Source organism: Python bivittatus, unplaced genomic scaffold, assembly GCF_059951505.1.
Source record: "Python bivittatus isolate LINGU-HERP-01145 unplaced genomic scaffold, Pbiv_v1 ctg000480_np1212, whole genome shotgun sequence".
Taxonomy (NCBI): Eukaryota; Metazoa; Chordata; class Lepidosauria; order Squamata; family Pythonidae; genus Python; species Python bivittatus.
The window spans coordinates 47,301,992-47,319,423 of NW_028277075.1; the positions used below are offsets into that span (position 1 = coordinate 47,301,992).

Below are 17,432 nucleotides of genomic sequence, written 5' to 3' on the forward strand. Positions count from 1 at the left end.
AGGTTTTTATGGCTGTTCTCAATAAAGACATGAAGGATCAGAATTGTTTTTGTGTTCTTATTTTAGGCACATTATATTTGTCAATACTCTTGACTTAGATGATGGTCAGATCACATTTTAAGGTTCACATACTTTTTCTTGCAACTGTAGTTTCAGCTGGGAAAATGTGAGCATCTTAGACCAAGCTAAATTCCAAAATGCTAGGGAATTCCTGGAAGCTTGGCATTCAGACAAATCAGCCATCAATAGACACACAGAGATAAATCACATTTACACACCATTCAAAAGAGATAATAAAAAAGCTAAGAAGAAAAAAAGGCCAGAACACATCCTCTCCTGCAACCAACACCCAGATAAGCAAAGATTAACACCAGACAAATAATCAAACATAAAACAATATCCTAACCAAGGAACTAATATAATAATTCATTGTGACTCTGGATACAGTTGCAGCTTCTAGATAGCACATTTTTAAAAATAATTATAATGTAAAAATATGTCACTGTGAGTGAAAACTACATGCTGGGAAGCAATTGTCATCCCTGTGGATGCCTTTTAAGAGCCATTAGTGTTAGAATATAAAGAGATATTCTAGCAGATAATCAGATAATTCAAAAACCTTGTTCAGTCTAACTAACCTCACAATTATGAAAATACAAAGGGATTGCAAGAAGGAACTATGTCATCTTAAGCTTCTTTAGGGAATGGCAGTATAAAAAACATAATAAATTACTGCAGGAATACACATGGCTGAAGATGTTTTGGATGACTGCCCAAAGTAAAATGCAGGATAAAATAATAGTAACTTGAAATACTTCTGTTAATTGGGTAGTAACGATGGTCAACCTGGGACTTGATGGAATCAGTAAATTAACTTAATATTAAATGTTTCAGTAAAATGATATTGTGACAGCAACAAAAATATGTAACACGCTGTAAAGGAAATGAGTTCCAGATTTGTATTACACATAACTCTAGATATTTCTATTTAAAATACCCATTTTATAAGTATTTTGAAAATAGAAGAGTAATCATACTGAGTCATACTGCTGCTGAACAATTATGTAATCTAAAAGGGAGTAGACTTTATTTCGGTTGGATAACATTCTTTTCCACTTGGATCTCATATAGTACCCTTTATACTTTTCATTGGACATAACATTCAAGCAAACACTTCAGACTATATTGCTTGCACAGCTTCTGTGCAAAAAGCTGCAAAAATATTTTTAACTCTCAGAATTCCATGCTCACATCAACTTTCATTTTATTGTATTTTGCAAAGTTAGCAGAAGTTTGCAAATTAGCAGAAAGGAGGAAAGAAACAGTAAGTAAAGCATGCAATAAGAAAAAGTAAATATACCTAAATCTAATTTACACCAACACCATTTGCTACATCTCTCCATACCTTTCTATTCTTGCAAACCAATCTTGCTTCTACAACATTCATACAATGATTCATACATTGCCTTTTGTTCTTTAAATTTCTTACTCCTGTCTGTTTATGGAGCTCATCAATTTCATCCAACCACAATTTTCTTAGTCTTCCCTTCTTTTTGAACCATACACTCTTCCTTTAAGTATTTGTTTTGTGACTTGATCCTTCTTCATTCTCTCTTTACATACAACCAGCCTCCACATTCCCCTTTTGTATTGGTCATTCACTTTCATAATCAATCAACATTCATTCAACACTCATTCATTCTTGAACACAATTCTTAAGTATCCCATTCCTACTGCTTTCGACTGTTTTTTATGTTTCTCCTGATATAACCAACTCTCATTCCAATATAGCAAGACTGGCAGAAGCTCAGCTCTTATATGCAGCCATTTTTGCTTCTTTTTACAAATGTATACTTCTTGAAACAGACCATGTTTTATTACTACCTTTCTACCTGCATTTGGACATCTTAAATTTTCTGCATCTTTAGGAATATTCTACCAAATACACACATTTATCTATTTGCTCTAATAGATGTCTATATATAATTTGCAACCATTCACACTATTCCCCCTGTCAAATATGATAACAGTGACCTTTGATATGTTAAGTTTCAGGTCTATACTCCTTATTACATCATACAAACTACCAAAAATTAACTGCAAATCATTCAGGTTCTCAGCCAACAATCCAGAATCAGCTACTCACAAAAGTACTTATACATCCACGTTCCCAACCAACATACTTCTAATGTCATTGCAAGCATTTTTACAAATTTATCCATAAGTATATTAAACAACCAAGGGGACATCTAACATCTGTCTTAATGCCTGCTCAGTGTTTCACCATTGTTAAGCATTCCATCTATTCTCATGCATATTTTGCTTCCATCATATATTATTACATTCTTATTACATTCTCTTATTACATTCAGCAGTTAGAACTACTCTTATTGCATACAATTCCATATTCACACAAAATATTCAATCATTCAAGCATACGATATCCATTTTATAATACACTTTCTCTAATTTAACAAACATGTAGTAAACTTCTTTTCTCACATTCAGTTTTTGATGTTATAAAATAATGGTTTTATAACCTTTTATAAATATAATTTTTTGTGTCCTTCACTAATTATCTCAATTTTTCACCATAAATTATCAAAACAATCCTGCTTTTAGAATTGTATTCATTCTGTTGTCTTGTATGCACAATAGGCTTATGCTTAAGCCACACATTTGAAACAAGTAGATCTTTTTCTAATAATATTTTTTATTAAAAGTTTAAAGTACAATAATAAAAGATAATGCAAACTAAAAAGAAAAAGAGAATAAAAAGTGCAAGAAAGCAAAAAAGAGAAAAGAGAAAGAGAAAAGAAAAAAACTAAGAGAGCAACTTCCCACCCTCATCATGACAGTTATAGAGTTTCACTACCTCTTCACCTCCCCTTAGTTAACAGATATAAAACTCTTCATCCCATAGCTCAACTCTTAACTATAGGCAAGTCCAATAAACAACATCTTTTCCAATCCAGGTGTCAGCAAAAAGTCCAAACAGAGCACTAAAATAATCACATTCATGAACAAATATAAAATCATCATTCCATATCTCAGCTCTTAACTGTAAGCAGATCCAATACACATCTTTTCCAGTCCAGATGTCAGTAAGTCCAGAAAGAACCTCCCAAAATAACAACATACCCATTTAACCCTGATCAATAAGAATATATATATCTTCCTTCCTTCCTTCCTTCCTTCCTTCCTTCCTTCCTTCCTTCCTTCCTTCCTTCCTTCCTTCCTTCCTTCCTTCCTTTTACATAAAACAATCTTGCTCTTTAATCCATTTGAATGATCTTTATTCCTTGTCTCGAATTTCTTCAAAACTTTAGCAAGCCTCTTTTGTAAGTCCAGCAGGAAGAAATTATTCCAATTTACTCTCTTAAATTGGCATTTTTATTTCTTTCTTAATTTTTTGAGCCTCATTCCCCCCCCCCTTTTTTATTTGGTATATCCAGTGATAGATTCTTGTTCACATTGTTCTCCATAATCATGTCACATAAGTTGTCTTCCAAATCTTTTTCTGTAACAGCATCTTCTGGTGTAACAGCTTCTTCTGGGAACAGGGTGTTCATAAAAACACACAACATAGCTGACGTTGTTGACTCAAAGTCCTGTTGCCATTCCTCAACAATATCTCTGAACACCATTATAAGTTGCTTATCTTGTTATGTCTCCAATACTGAAAATATTTTTCCTTTCCCATGAAAATGCATTTATTCTTTAAAATTAATTTCAAAGTCTTAGTATTCAAAATCAAATATTCCAATGTTTTCTGAGCCCTTAATCCATTTAAAACTTTCTATAGCCAAAACCTTGTCTTGCTTTTTTGCTGTTTAGTTTGAATTCTTAAAGCTTATATAGATAGTTTCATTTTTTTTATATTAAGGATTGAAAGCACTCACCCAGTGTTTCCAGCCTTGTCATTTTGAAGGTGTCTACCTTCTTTAAAGGAGTTAATAGGCAATTTTCGAAGGTGGTTAGCAAAGGAAATGCAAACAGTGTCCTTTGAAGGCTCTGACTGTGGCTGGAGCAAGAATGAAAATTCCCTCGTCTCCCGGTTCTCCCACCTTCCGGAGACCACTGCCTTGCAGTCTTCTCATGAGAAGCAACCATATGGAGCACAACGTGGACAATCTGGCATCCGCTCTTTCTCTAGAGAGGGTTAAAGAAGCTGATCTACTTGTCAGCTCTTTGTTCTTAGCAGCAATCATCAGCTCCACTTTTTGCAGAGCCATCTTCAGTTTGCTATTTCTTCCCAAGAAGTCAAAGCAAACAGATCTTTGTCTAATTAGATATTCACCAGTCACTGTTCTGATTAATGCTTGGGCTTCTAAAAGGCCCAATCACTTTTTGTTTATTCATCTCATGCCCACCCATCCATTCACGCCACTTGACAGCATAATTCTTCCCACCCACCCACCCCCATCACATTCCTTCAGAGTATTATACAATTCCTGCCAAAAATAATCTCTGGTTCTTCCATTTTTACTATTTGCTGGAGCAAAATATGCTACTATCATTAAATTATGGATTCCTATTTTCATATGTACCCACCACAAACTAGGTAACACAAATTCACATGTTTTCAACTGTGGAGCAATTGGCGCCAAAGGTTAAAGAAGGAAAAGGAACTCTGTTAATATTGCCTTTTTCTCTTTTCATTCACTTGGAAAAAAAATGGAGTCATGACATAAAATTTCTGAATCTGATCCCAAGATTCTGCCTACAGGTATCATTGCCCACTTAAATTGTGTCAAAGTAGAGTACAGTTTAAATATAGGGTTTAAAAACCCTTGAACATCTGAGTTTCAAAAATGAACCATCTGGACATTTGAATTAATGCTCAAACCACTCGAGGAAGCTAATATGGTTCATCAAGAATAGATTGTTAAAGTCATCAGCTATGGACTGATCAGAAACCCACAAGTGATTATTACAGTTCAGATCTTAATAAGAATGTATATCTATGCGGTCACTAAGAACTGACAGCAATTTGATGGCCCATAATCAATCATAATCAATACTTGGAAAGATTTGACAGTTTTGCTCAACTTGGGGCCTTCCTAATGAGTTGGACCACTCCTACAACCCTCACACTGCCTCTGTTACTAGCTAAGGATAATGGGAGTGACAGCTCAGTCCATCTTTCAAGACAACAGCCTGGGGAAGTCTGATTCAGAACTTAACCCCACCCGATGATAAATATATTAAGCACGTATTAAAAAGTTTTAACTATTTTTATTTTTAAATAAAAATCAGCCCATTGGAAATGACAGGTCTGTGACTGAGAAACAGCTGTTTCTCATCTTTTCTGCTGCCCCTTCAGGAAAGTGAAAGAGTGGAACCCCCTGACCAAAAGAGCAGTAAGTTACCCCCCACAAAGCACCATACACCTTTTGCTGCGGGCTCTGCCATTTCTATTTCTTAAAAAGCAAACAGGCAGGCCAGAGAAACAGCCCCTGTTCTTCATCACATCTCTTGCTCGCCCCCTCCCAATCCTACAGAGCAGAACTGGCTTCTAACGCTGCCCCGAGAGGCCGTGCAGCAGATCCAGCCTTCACGGGGAGATATAAGGGAGTGCGGGAGTGAGCCATCACTCCCCCTTCCCTTCATTCCTGCACCCATTTTCTCAAGCAAGCTGCAGCACCCGCTTGCCCTCGTGCCACCTGCCCTCCAAGGCGGGAGGCGGTGTTGCTCCTACTACAAGGCCTATTGCTGGCAGGCCCAGAAACAGCTCTCACTCGCTCCACTGGGTCGGAATTTCCTCCTTAGCAACCAACCGAACATCCCCGACTCGAGAGAGAGGCGCTGGGGGCCCGGATACGAGCCCTGGGGACGCAGCGTTCTGCCTCTCTTGTCACATTCGCTCCATTGACATTGATGGGAGGCCTTTCTGGCTCCGCTCCGCACCTCTAATTATAAATAACTGGTAAAGGTAGCGGTGCCAAAAGGCCGACAACCTTACTCCATCTCCCAGGGTGCAATGCGTGTGTAGGCTTACGCTGTCCCCCGGAGGCTGAGTTTGAGCGTGCGCGCTATTCCCTCTTCCTTTTAGCGCCCTTCAGACCGGCTACCGCTGTTTTACTGGCGGCCAAGCCTGAGCGTCGACCTTTATCCCTGCTGCCAGTCCTTGCTGGCTGCACCCGCTTGCCCAGTTTCCCTTTGCCCTGTCAAAGCAGGAGCTGGCCACGGCCCTTCACCGATTCTCCCGTTTCTAATGCCGCGCGTATAAGAAGCCGCGCGGCAGCTCCGCAGCCTGTAGAAACGTTTGTGGTCTTCCCACTTTGGCCAGTTAGGACCGAGAGTGACCTCCTTTTCGTCCTGGTTAGGAGCAGAAGCGGGTCCTTTGCCCACTGTATAAGGCTGGAAATAGATGGGCGTAAAGAACCCTGTGAGTCATCATCCCTTGTAAGGTAGGATTTCGTCTGCAATTTGGTGCTACTTGAAACCCTGGAACAGGGCACCGACCGTGTAAAGGTTGCTGAGAAAATAGGACGATTTTTGAAGAGGACCCCTGAAATGTGAGCCTGGGCTGGACAGACCTTATGCTTTTTGCTGTTGGTATGGCTAATCGCTTTTCCATATATAGACTATCTAACTATACTCTTAGAGGAATGAAATGTGAGAGAGCCAGTATTGAATGTCAGGTATCACTTTTTCTTGGGTAAACAGTTAATTAGAAAACATGTCTTTCCCTTTATTTTTGCTTTAGATGGGCAACTGCAGCTAATTCTTGGCTCCCTAGTTTATATTCCTGCACATCCAAGCACTTCTGAATCAATCTCCCTTCCTTCCTTCCTTCCTTCCTTCCTTCCTTCCTTCCTTCCTTCCTTCCTTCCTCCCTTCCTTCCCTCCTCCCTTCCCTTCCCTTCCCTTCCTTAGTACCTGTGTAGTTTATTCAATTAGTCTAAGTAAACATGTAAATATGTAAGACAAATCTAGGTATAGTTTGCAATCCTTACTAGGGTAAGGGTGGCGGGAGGGGGAGCAAAAGTTAGTAGAGAGGCTAACAGTAACTCTGCATCCAAAGCAAAAATTAATGTAAAACAGAAATTTATCTAACAGCTGTGTGAACGCAATTGATTTTATTTCAATCCATAAACATCCACATGGAAAAATGGTACAATCCCCCACATGAATATGCGGCCATGCAATGAGTATGGAGGATGCCTACTTGAAGACCCATCACAACAAGATCAGAAAGTGTAGTCTCCAACTAAGTTTGAACATTCAGTGCCCCTTCAAATTTTGCAGTTAAATTCAGGTTTCTGAAGTCACTCACTGGTGGCAGTTGATTAATTTCTGCTCCTGATGGCCTTCACAGTGATAGTGGGGGAAAAGCAGATGGCTGAAGGCCCACTGCTGTGCCAGAAACAAGCCACCACTTAAAACCAGTAGTAGTATATTTCAAAGAAATGATTTGGCACTGTACACTGAATGAAACTTTGGTATAATCAGACAGAATTAGAAACACATTTCCTATGACACAACATATATATATATATATATATATATATATATATATATACACACACACACACACACACACACACGCATACACAAACACACCACCAGAGTTATCTCCATTTTTGTAAATGTATGTATCTCAGAGTAACATTTATGGGATATGTAATATTTTAATATGAAGGGATTACAAACTTGGAGGATGAACTACAGTCTTTTTCCACCATGTGAGTTCTAATAAATTCACTTGGCCTGCTGCAGATGACTGAACCAGAAGTTTCATTTAACACTGCAAGAAATTAACTTGATATATTATTGAACACTGATCATTTAAACGAAATTATCAACCATAAATACTTGGAAATTGATAGCACAGATTTATGGATGGATGGAATCTATTGACATGACATAGGTGACATCTTGTGACCTGGGGGGGTTTTGAGCCTGTGAATCTCAAGAAAGTGGATAGAGTTCTCTGATTTCAGTTCTGCCACCTGTGAATTAGCCACCTGCCTCACTTGGCTTGTGAAACCTGCTAGGGAGAGGACTGGGAGCTGGATCCAGACTATAGTCAACACTTCTTTGGGAGAAAGTAAGGTCCCAGCAGCCCTGAAAAGCAGGCATGGCCGCTCATTCCTCAAAAGGCCAGGCTAGATCCAGGGGATATGAATAACTTACAGACTGTGTGATGTAGAAGTCTGTGAGCAAATGCTTTTATCAGTTTGTATTAAGGATCACTGCCTAGAAACCAGTAAAAACGTGGGCAGTTCAAATGGCTGAATAACTCAACTATTTTATTTTTGATTGCCATTAAACACTCAAACATATACATATTTTATGTCCAGTTGGTGGCACTAAACACTGTTAATTCCTTTTGAATAAGATATTTGGTCTATCATTAATCTTCCTCTAATAAGAAACCCAATTAATATTCAGTTTTATTCAGAGAACTCATAATGTACAAGACTAGTAACATAAAAATGTTTCATTATAAATAAAGTTTGTTAAACCAATCCCAGCAAGATTTCTTTAAGAAGCTGTCCAAAGCAAATTTTGCTATAGAAAAAGAAACTTTAAATTTGGCTTAATTTAGCCAGCAGAATTTTGAATATTGAATTCTGTGTTCAAGACCTGAATTTGCTTTGGGAGAAAGAATCCATATTTCAAGCTGACTTCCCTGCATCCTCAGCAGTGGTAGCTGGCATCTGTTGGTACTCGAAGGACAGATAGCACAGGATTAATGAAAGCTGGTGCCAAGGGGACCATTTTCCACCATTCAGTCATCCAGTTTTGTATCCTGCTTCTTTAAAGAGTTTGATCACCAAATTTCAAATCATAGCCCAGAACTTTGAAACTTCTACAGCTCTAAATAAAGATGCGGGGGGGGGGGAGCAGAGGAACCCGGTGTGTATGTGAAGAAGGAGGCTCAGAAAGAACAGCATCTTCCCCTCTTCAAATGGATGTTTCGATAGTGTATCATCAACACAACAATTAAGCATAATTTCTGTATTTCTCTTCTTCAGAGTAGGGAAACATTTAAAGGCATCCATGAACATCTTAACCTGAAATAAATACACAGAGAAGCCTAGAAAATAGTAGCAACAGGCCATTTGACTGAAAAGAAGTGGAGCATAGTAAGTAATTCTGTTGAATAGAGTAAGGGATTGGGTATCAAAAGCAATGTGATTTAGGGAGGGGGGCGAAAGCTGTATCTTGAGAAGTTCAAAACTAACATAATGGGTAACCAAAGTCTTGATGACAGAATTCAAAGTGTCTAAAAATTGAGCAGGATAAATAAAATTAAAGTGTGGGTTGGTGGGGAGAGAGAACTACATAGGCCATAAGCATGTGTAAGGCCATATGTTGTTGGTAAGAAGGTTGTTCAGGATTCAGACAGTGATCCTGATCTATGTTATGTACATCTTCTGCCTTGCGCACTTTTATCCAAACAGCAATTTCATTGCTGGGATTTGCAAGGTATTTTTTTTCAAAGCTATATACCCCTCTCCTACCCCTCCAAAACACCAACAGGCACCTACCAGACATAATTTAAAATACTTTATCAATTTCTTTAAGGTTGCCAAGAAAACTATGAAGTCATCAGGAGCTGAACTTAACTCAAAGTATGTTTTACCTTTACCTGATTCTTGAAATATAGCAAACTTTAAATACCAGTTACATATATGTAGCCAGTTATACCAGTTACAGTCAACAGATCTGATAGGCTATGTAATTATGAGGTGAATAGGAATTATATGTTTCTCTCATAATTCTTACTACCTTAAAAAAAGCTGCTGGATGATCCAGGGAACTGAAATAAATAGGAACTGTGAGCTTCTGTGACTTCTTTCCAAAGAAAATAGACTAGTATTGTAAATCTATGTTCTCCCTCTGTTAATAATTGAATAGGTAACAGCAGGACAGATTTGCAAGCCATCTAGAAAACTCTTGGCCTGACCATTTTTGAAGTTTGCACCATTGCCACTCAATTATCACAACAGTGGATGGGCAAGAGATGTGAAAGCAGCTTTTCCTGCCTCATTTTAATGCTACATTCATATATGCCCATACATGCACATGCCACATAAAATTTAATGTACTGTATTACTTTCATTGGGGGAGTCCCATAAGTGTACAACAGTGTATTTAGCTACAGTTAAACTTGTATTACCTGTTCCATGTGCTGCCTTGCTCTGGTTTCAGTTGGGTCTCTCCCTGTTGTAAATAGCACTGAAAAGAAGTGTAATTGCCCCCCTCCCCATGTTCTCTGACACCCAGCCATTAGCATCAGCAACAGTGAAAATATTCAATATGAGCAATAAGGAGATAACTTATGTAGTACAGATAATCCTCGACTTATGACCATTTGTTCAGTGACTGTTCAAAGTTATGATGGTGCCAAAAAAGGAGACTTATGACCAGTCCTTGAAGTTGTGGCTGTCCCAGCATTCCTACAGTCAAGTGATTGCGAACTGGGTGCTTGGCAACCCATTCACACTTATGACCAGTTGCCAAGTGCCCCGCAATCACGTGATCTCCATTTGCAACCTTCCCTGCCAGCTTCCAGAGAAAGTCAAAGGGGAAGCCAGCAGAGAAGATTGCAAGTCGCTGCGGTCATTTCCCCCACCCATGCACCCTCCCCCAGCCCCTCTGTACTCGTGCCACGCCAGCCACTCGCACAACCCCGTGCACCCTCCCCAACTTCTGGCGCACCCCTGTGCACCCTTCCCAACCCGCACTGTAGCCCCACACACCCTCTCCGACCTGCGCTGCACCTCTCGTGCACACCCACATACCCTCCCTGACTCATGCAGCACCTCTCATGCATTCTGCACACCCCCACACACCCTCCCCAACCCACACAGCACTTCTCACACACCCCCTCACACTCTCTCAGCCCCTCCCTGACCCTCCCCTGTGCACCCCCTCACTCCTTCCCCCCACCGAGCAGCAACCACTTACCTGCTGCCAGCGTGGGACCTACAGTTTCTTGCCGGCTTCACCACTGACTTTGGTTGTGGGAAGCCAGCAGAAAGTTGCCTCACCTAATGACCATGGGTTTTAGTTAACAATGGCAACTAGGACTGCCAGGATTGCTGTCACTAAGCAATGTGGTTGTGCTTTACGACCACATCACTTAACAATGGAAATTCTGTTCCCAATTGTCATCATAAGTTGAGAACTACCTGTAGATTATCAGGTTATTTCACTTAATTACACAATGCCATTTCCTTCAGCATCTTTTGAATGTCAGGCCATTGTGGAGGTGTGAGTCCAATTGTCTGCATGTTTTTACTTGCCTGTGTTTGGTAAGAAAGGGTGCATTTATAAGTGTAGAAAGATGTAAGAGTTGCCTTTTTGCATGCACGTACAGAAAATTGAGAGTGTAATGATTAAATATTTTCCAGTTGTATGATCTCTTGTCTGTAATATATGTTATTACAAAGAAACTATTTTGTGCTAGTCTTTCCACATATCTTCATTTTCTATCATAAATTCTGCCACAGTAATTTATTGAGTTTCCCCCACCATGAGTACATGGATAATTTGTCATAAATTAGTATTGCTTTTCTTCAAAATAGAACTCTTCTGTGTATAAATTCAGAGACTTTTGCTCAATTGTGGTTTTGTGGGGGAGGGAATGTAATTCCATCCAAAAAGTAGGGATTATGGAAATCATTCATATTTGGAGGAAATGAAGTTAAGGAAGCTATTCAGTGGTCTGTGGTGCCATTCATTTCAAATTCTCAGAAAAGCTTTGTTTACTAAGATGCCAATGCAGCTTTCACAGCTACATGAGAGTATGGATGGGGAAGAGAGAGAATTCAAGTTTACCAAGCAAAACAGTTTATGTAATGGTTAACCTATATAGGGAAGTGACAAGGAAAAGAATCAACAGCTTTACCAAATGTATTTAAAAGCACTTAATTTTGTTACAGCTGCTTGATGCCTTGCTTCCAAAACTGTGTTATTTTATTTATTTTTTTATCATTTGAATTTATATTCTGCTTTTCTATCCATCGGGCATTCAAGTCCTCTCTAAAATAAATATAAATTAATAAAAATACCTAAAAATTTATTTAGGGGCAAATACTTTTGTACTCAGTATTCAAAAAAATTCTTCCCTTTAACAGGACACAATTAACACTCAGAAATACAGACAGAAAGACTTTAGATGGGCATGTGGGTAGGGATTGACTGAAAGCAGAAAGAAACACTCCTTCAGGTAGAATATTTTTCCTTCTAACCATTCAAAAAAATTTTTTCCCTTACAGAACTGATGGAAGACAACTTTCATAAGGGCAAGGCATTGATGAAGGGAAGATCAAATAAGTGAAAGTAAAGATGTGGATGTTTATTGCTAGGAACTTGTTAAGAACAAAACTTTATGAAGACTGTTCTCGTTTTCTGCTGCAAACGCCAAAGGGCAAGCCTAGTTATCAAAAGTATTTCTCATTGAGCAGGAAGCCTTGGCTAGGTTCAGCTAGAGTAGCACAGGCAGTTCAGACCTTCAGTATCAGCACAGCTATCCAGAAAGTAGAAACTCTGGAGAAAAAACAGTATATTTGTGTTCATTGGGAAGATGGAAGTGAGAGCCTTTACCCTTCAGTGTGGCTACGGGACAATTGCCAGTGCCCAGACTGTTTCTTACACTCTGCTAAAGCACGCAAACTGCTTCTGGAAAATCTAGATATCAATATCAAGGTGAAGGATGTCACTTTGACAGAACAGAAAAAGGTAAAGAGTGTATGTGATTCTAATAAAACCATAGTTTTTATATCCAGCTTCTTCATTCTCTCTTCACCAGATTTAATTTCTAGTCTACTGATCATCCTCATTGCCTTAAAGGGTGGTACCCCGAACTGGACACATGACTCAAGGTGTTTTGGCCAAAGCAAAATAAAATTGAACACTTCCCATGATTTTGAATTTAGACTTCTGTTGATGTATCCTAAAATCTGCCTTTCTGCAACCACATCGTTCTACTGGCTTATATTTTCTGGAGTCTACTGCTATTCCAAGATTTTTTTTTAACAACTATTTTTTATCAAGCCAGTTATCTCTCATCCTGTAACTATATGCTTCATTTTTGTTTCCTAAGTGAAGAACTTTGCTGTTGTATCTGTTAAATTTCACTCTTTGCAAGGATACAAGAAGTTCACTTGCATGGAATTCACTTGGCCTTGCGTTGTTTGCAAGGCCAAGTGAACTCTATGAAACAATTTTGAATAAAGTGCATTCAAATTGTGCTACGTGCAATGCAAATGCATGTCTTTCAATGTTTGTTTCTATTTCATGGAAGAAGATAAATATTGTATGGCCAGATGACCACACCAGTGAATTTGAAGCTGAATGGTTGAAGAAAAGATGTTTTTCTGACCAAGCTAGAGCAAGAACACAAGAAGAATTATTTTTATCAGGTAAGAGTCCATGTCATTGTAGCGATCAATTATTAAGGCAAGAGTTTCCAATTCATGGCCTGTAAGCCACGTGCAGCTCTCCAAGTCATTTTCCATGACCTACAGCAATACTTTGTAGGCACTGGGGATCCTATCTAGGAAGGCCAGGATGCCAAACACTGCATAGATGCACAGTCTAGACCAGTGTTTCTCAGCCTTAGCAACTTCAAGATGTCAGGACTTCAACTCCCAGAATTCCCAGCCAGCATGCTGGGAGTTGAAGTCCAGACATCTTGAAGTTGCTAAGGCTGAGGAACACTAGTTTAGATCATGATGGGTGTTCCAGGGAAGGAGCAGCCATACGACTCTCCCAGGTTTAATTCAGCAGCTCTCTTGGTAACAGCAGGACCAGATCCACTGGGCCATGTAATTGGCACCTCAAAGCCTATCAGGCCAGGCGGTGCTGCCCTCTGAAAATCTCTTACCGAGGCAGGCACTGCTTCTGAGGCAGCTGTAAGAAGAGGCCATGATAAATGAGCTTGGCTGAGGAAGACAGGCCAGGAGGCTGGGAGGGAAGGAGCAGGCACCTGGGGAGGAGAATCTCACTGCCACACTGTAAGGGTCTCTCTGCCACATGAGGTTGGGAAAGGCAGCAGGTAAGCAAGATTTCCCTTTTAAGCAAAGGAAGGAAGGGTTCTGCTAGGTCAGAAAAGATTATAATTATAAGGAGAGAGAAGAGAATGAGAAGAAAGCCAAAAGAACAAAAAATCTTTCTGCTCAGCCAGGAAAGAGAAGAAGAAAAACAGTATTTTGGTACTTCTTAGTGGCATAGGATTCCTAGATTATATCATCCTAGATATCATCTTTATATATATATATCAACTGAGTTAATAAAACCAAATATTGATTTTTCTGGTAAGGAAAAGCATTGCTTAGCTAGGTGGTTAAAGTGCAATGGCTCTGTTTCTCAAATAGTTCTAATTTACCAGGTTTTTTTTATTTAATACATTTATGTTTAATAGCATACTGTGATACTGCTCCGTTTTCTTCATTTTTGACTCACTACAAATTTTTGCATCAGTATATGAAAAGGCTTTAGAGTTGCAGCCATTGGGCTAATGATGATAATGGCACTCATGATGATTTGAGTCTGAGACCTCTGTATTATTATAGTGCAGAACTATGGGTATAGCAATACACCATTATTATTTTTCTGTGCACATTTATATTGCTTTTCCTTAAAACTGGCACTAACACTTGCCTTTTAAGAAACAAGTGAATTTGTATACTGTACAAAGTAGCTTGAAGATATCAGGAAGAGGGAGGATCACTGACTGACTAAATATCAGAAGGAATCTGGCAGTACCTTTTCCGACTAATATTTAAATTAAAGTTAATTAAAATTTAATTAAAAGACATAAGCTTTCATGAGCTGCAGCTCACTTCATCAGATGCATAGAGTAGCTATACTGGTGTAGGATTTAAATTGAGGTGAGGTGGGGAGGGAAAGTAGGAGGGAGAAGGAGAGGAAGATGGGTTGGTTATCCAAATGTAGGTTACAGGTTACATGTGGGACAGATTACAAGTATCTTATCAAATATCATTGTAATGTGTTAAAAAGTTCATTGTGTTTATTGAGGCCTTTTGAGATTGTCTGAAATCTTTTGTTGTACAGTACATAAGTTCAGCAATTTCTTACTTGATGATGCTGTTACACTCCTGTTTTTCCAAAACAGTCACTATGAGATCTGCCATAGAGTGTCTTCCCAATCTATCTTCCCCTACTTTACCTTACTTATGACTTTTAATAAAATTTATTCATCAAAAGAATTGCTCTCATACTCCTGAGTTTTTGCCACCATGGACTAACATAGATCTTCTCCTGCAATGTTTGGCAGAGTGATTACAAGTAGTTCCCAGTTTAAGAATGAGTTCCATTCCCAGGGTTTGTCCTTAAGTCGAATCTGTACGTAAGCCAGAACAATATTATTGTATAATAGTGTATAAGTAGTATTGTGTAATTAACTCAAACCATTGTATATTTAACTCGAATCGTTGTGTATTTAACTTGAATTTTGCTACCATAGGCTCTGTTCTTAACTATGGGTCATCGGTAAACCTGGCATTCTTAATCCAGGGACTACCTGTGTTAATTGATTCATGTAGATGGTTATATTGTATCTTTCATGATAATCCAAATTTAAGGCAGTGTTTTCAATAAATTGTAGATTGCAGATAGAAAGACTATCCTGGCATGTTTCCTTGAGGGAGATAACTACCTAAAGTAAAGGCTATTAGAGAAAAATCTTACTTCACAGAAAGGAAAGAACATGAAATGGTGTACTTCTGGGAGAAACATTCATTGCAGTATTCTGTATTAAGGTTATATACAGCTGTAAAGATACCACTCTTTAAAAAGAGATATTATTTGAAAGGACATACCTCTAGATCAGGGGTCAGCAAACTTTTTCTGTAAAGGGGCAGATCCTGTCCCTCCTCCATCTCCATGGGCACAGTTGGCCCACAGCTGCAGGTCAAAGAGTACTGCAGCCATTGGATGGCACCAGCCTGCCAACAAGGAAGCCACTGATAGGCTGCTGCTACTGCCTAAAACACCCATCCCCAGCCCTCAGCCCTGCTCCTCAGCCTGGGAGCTCAGCTGAGACTCCGGCCTGGTGATCTGCCGTCCACCTGCCTGTCTATTCTTAGCTCATGGGCCATACAAAAACAGGCAGTGGGCCACATTTGACCCTTAGGCTGTAGTTTGCTGACCCCTCTTCTAAGTAGATGAGATTGCTGTAGACTTGGAGCAGGGCTTTCTATATAGCCATGCTTCAGTTGTGCAACTCCCTCTTTAGCAATGCTAGATTAATTCTCACATTATTGCCCTTCAAATGGCTGGCAAAACCACCACCGTCCAATAATACTTCTCCTTTTCCCCCCCCAGTTTTTATAACTATTCGGGTTGAAGTTTCCCCATTTTTATTCTAATATATTTCTGTCTGCCATGTTTTTAGCCATAAAAGTGCTATATTTTATGGTTTCGTTATAATGCACCTTAAACGCTACTGAGTGGAAGAGCCATAAATATATTCAGGGAGAAATCATTTAGTTCATTATGGTAATGATAATGGTGTCAAGCTTTTTCAAGAGTTGCTTCCTTGTTTTTTCTCAGCTTTATCTATCTATTATCTCAGCTTTAATATCATTTTTGTATTGAGTTTTATCATATTTGGCTGATGATGATGATGCAACCCCCCTCCCAAAAAAAACCAGGGGATGGAGATCTTAGTAATGGTCATTGGTGCAGGTAGGACCAGAGTTCAGGAATATGAATAGGAGGACCTTGGGCGGTTTAGGGCGGGCATTCAGGTGGTGACGGGCATGGGGCGGTATGGCGGGAGCCAGAGGGCAGGCCGTTTCAGGGGAAGACGCCCCTGATGCGTTATACCAGTGGCGTGTTCCGGCCCTTGGAGCTCAAGCCCAGACTCTGGTCAGCAGGCCTACAGAGGCCCAGGCTTTCGACTGTTGCTGCTGAATGCCAGGTCAGTCAATAATAAGGCCCCCCTTATTCACGATCTGATTGGGGAGGAGCAGGCTGACCTGGCGTGCATCACCGAGACCTGGCTGGCACCAGAGGGGGGAGTAGCCCTCTCGGAACTGTGTCCAGCCGGGTTTAGGGTGTGGCACCAGCCAAGACCCCAGGGCAGGGGAGGGGGAGTGGCAGTAGTCATCAAGGAATCCCTATTGGCCTTCAGGGGCCCTGCTCCACAAGTTGCTGGATGTGAGACCCTGTTCCTGAGGTTGGGCACACGGGATCAGTTGGGTGTGCTGCTAGTGTACCAGCCTCCCTGCTCCATAGCAGCCTCCCTGCCTGAGCTGCTGGAGGCCATCTCGGGGTTGGCAGTGGAGTTCCCCAGACTTATGGTCTTGGGGGACTTTAATCTGCCATCCCTGGGGTTGGCCTCGGAAGCGGCTCGGGAGTTCATGGCTACCATGGCAGCCATGGGCCTATCCCAGGTCATCGATGGCCCGACCTGGGACAGTGGTCACACCCCAGACATGGTT

At 40.0% G+C, this 17,432-nt stretch overlaps 1 protein-coding gene across 11 annotated transcripts in view; it reads left to right on the forward strand.

The window, feature by feature from the left end:
• The first annotated feature begins 6,020 nt into the window (after window positions 1–6,020).
• BBOX1 (gamma-butyrobetaine hydroxylase 1) overlaps window positions 6,021–17,432 on the forward strand; it is a 56,638-nt gene continuing 45,226 nt past the window's right edge. For 3 of the 11 annotated variants that reach the window (XR_015797051.1, XR_015797052.1, XM_088145842.1), the window contains exons 1-5: window positions 6,021–6,561; window positions 8,988–9,098; window positions 9,541–9,587; window positions 12,240–12,702; window positions 13,268–13,385. Coding sequence is in view for 8 of the 11 variants with exons in the window: in XM_088145842.1 (XP_088001968.1) it covers window positions 12,310–12,702; window positions 13,268–13,385 (511 nt within the window). In the remaining 3 variants the exon portion in view is untranslated. The remainder of the gene's footprint in view (window positions 6,562–8,987; window positions 9,099–9,540; window positions 9,588–12,239; window positions 12,703–13,267; window positions 13,386–17,432) is intronic. The other 8 variants (XR_003086176.2, XM_007441518.4, XM_025175213.2 and 5 more) reach the window with 7 other exon arrangements.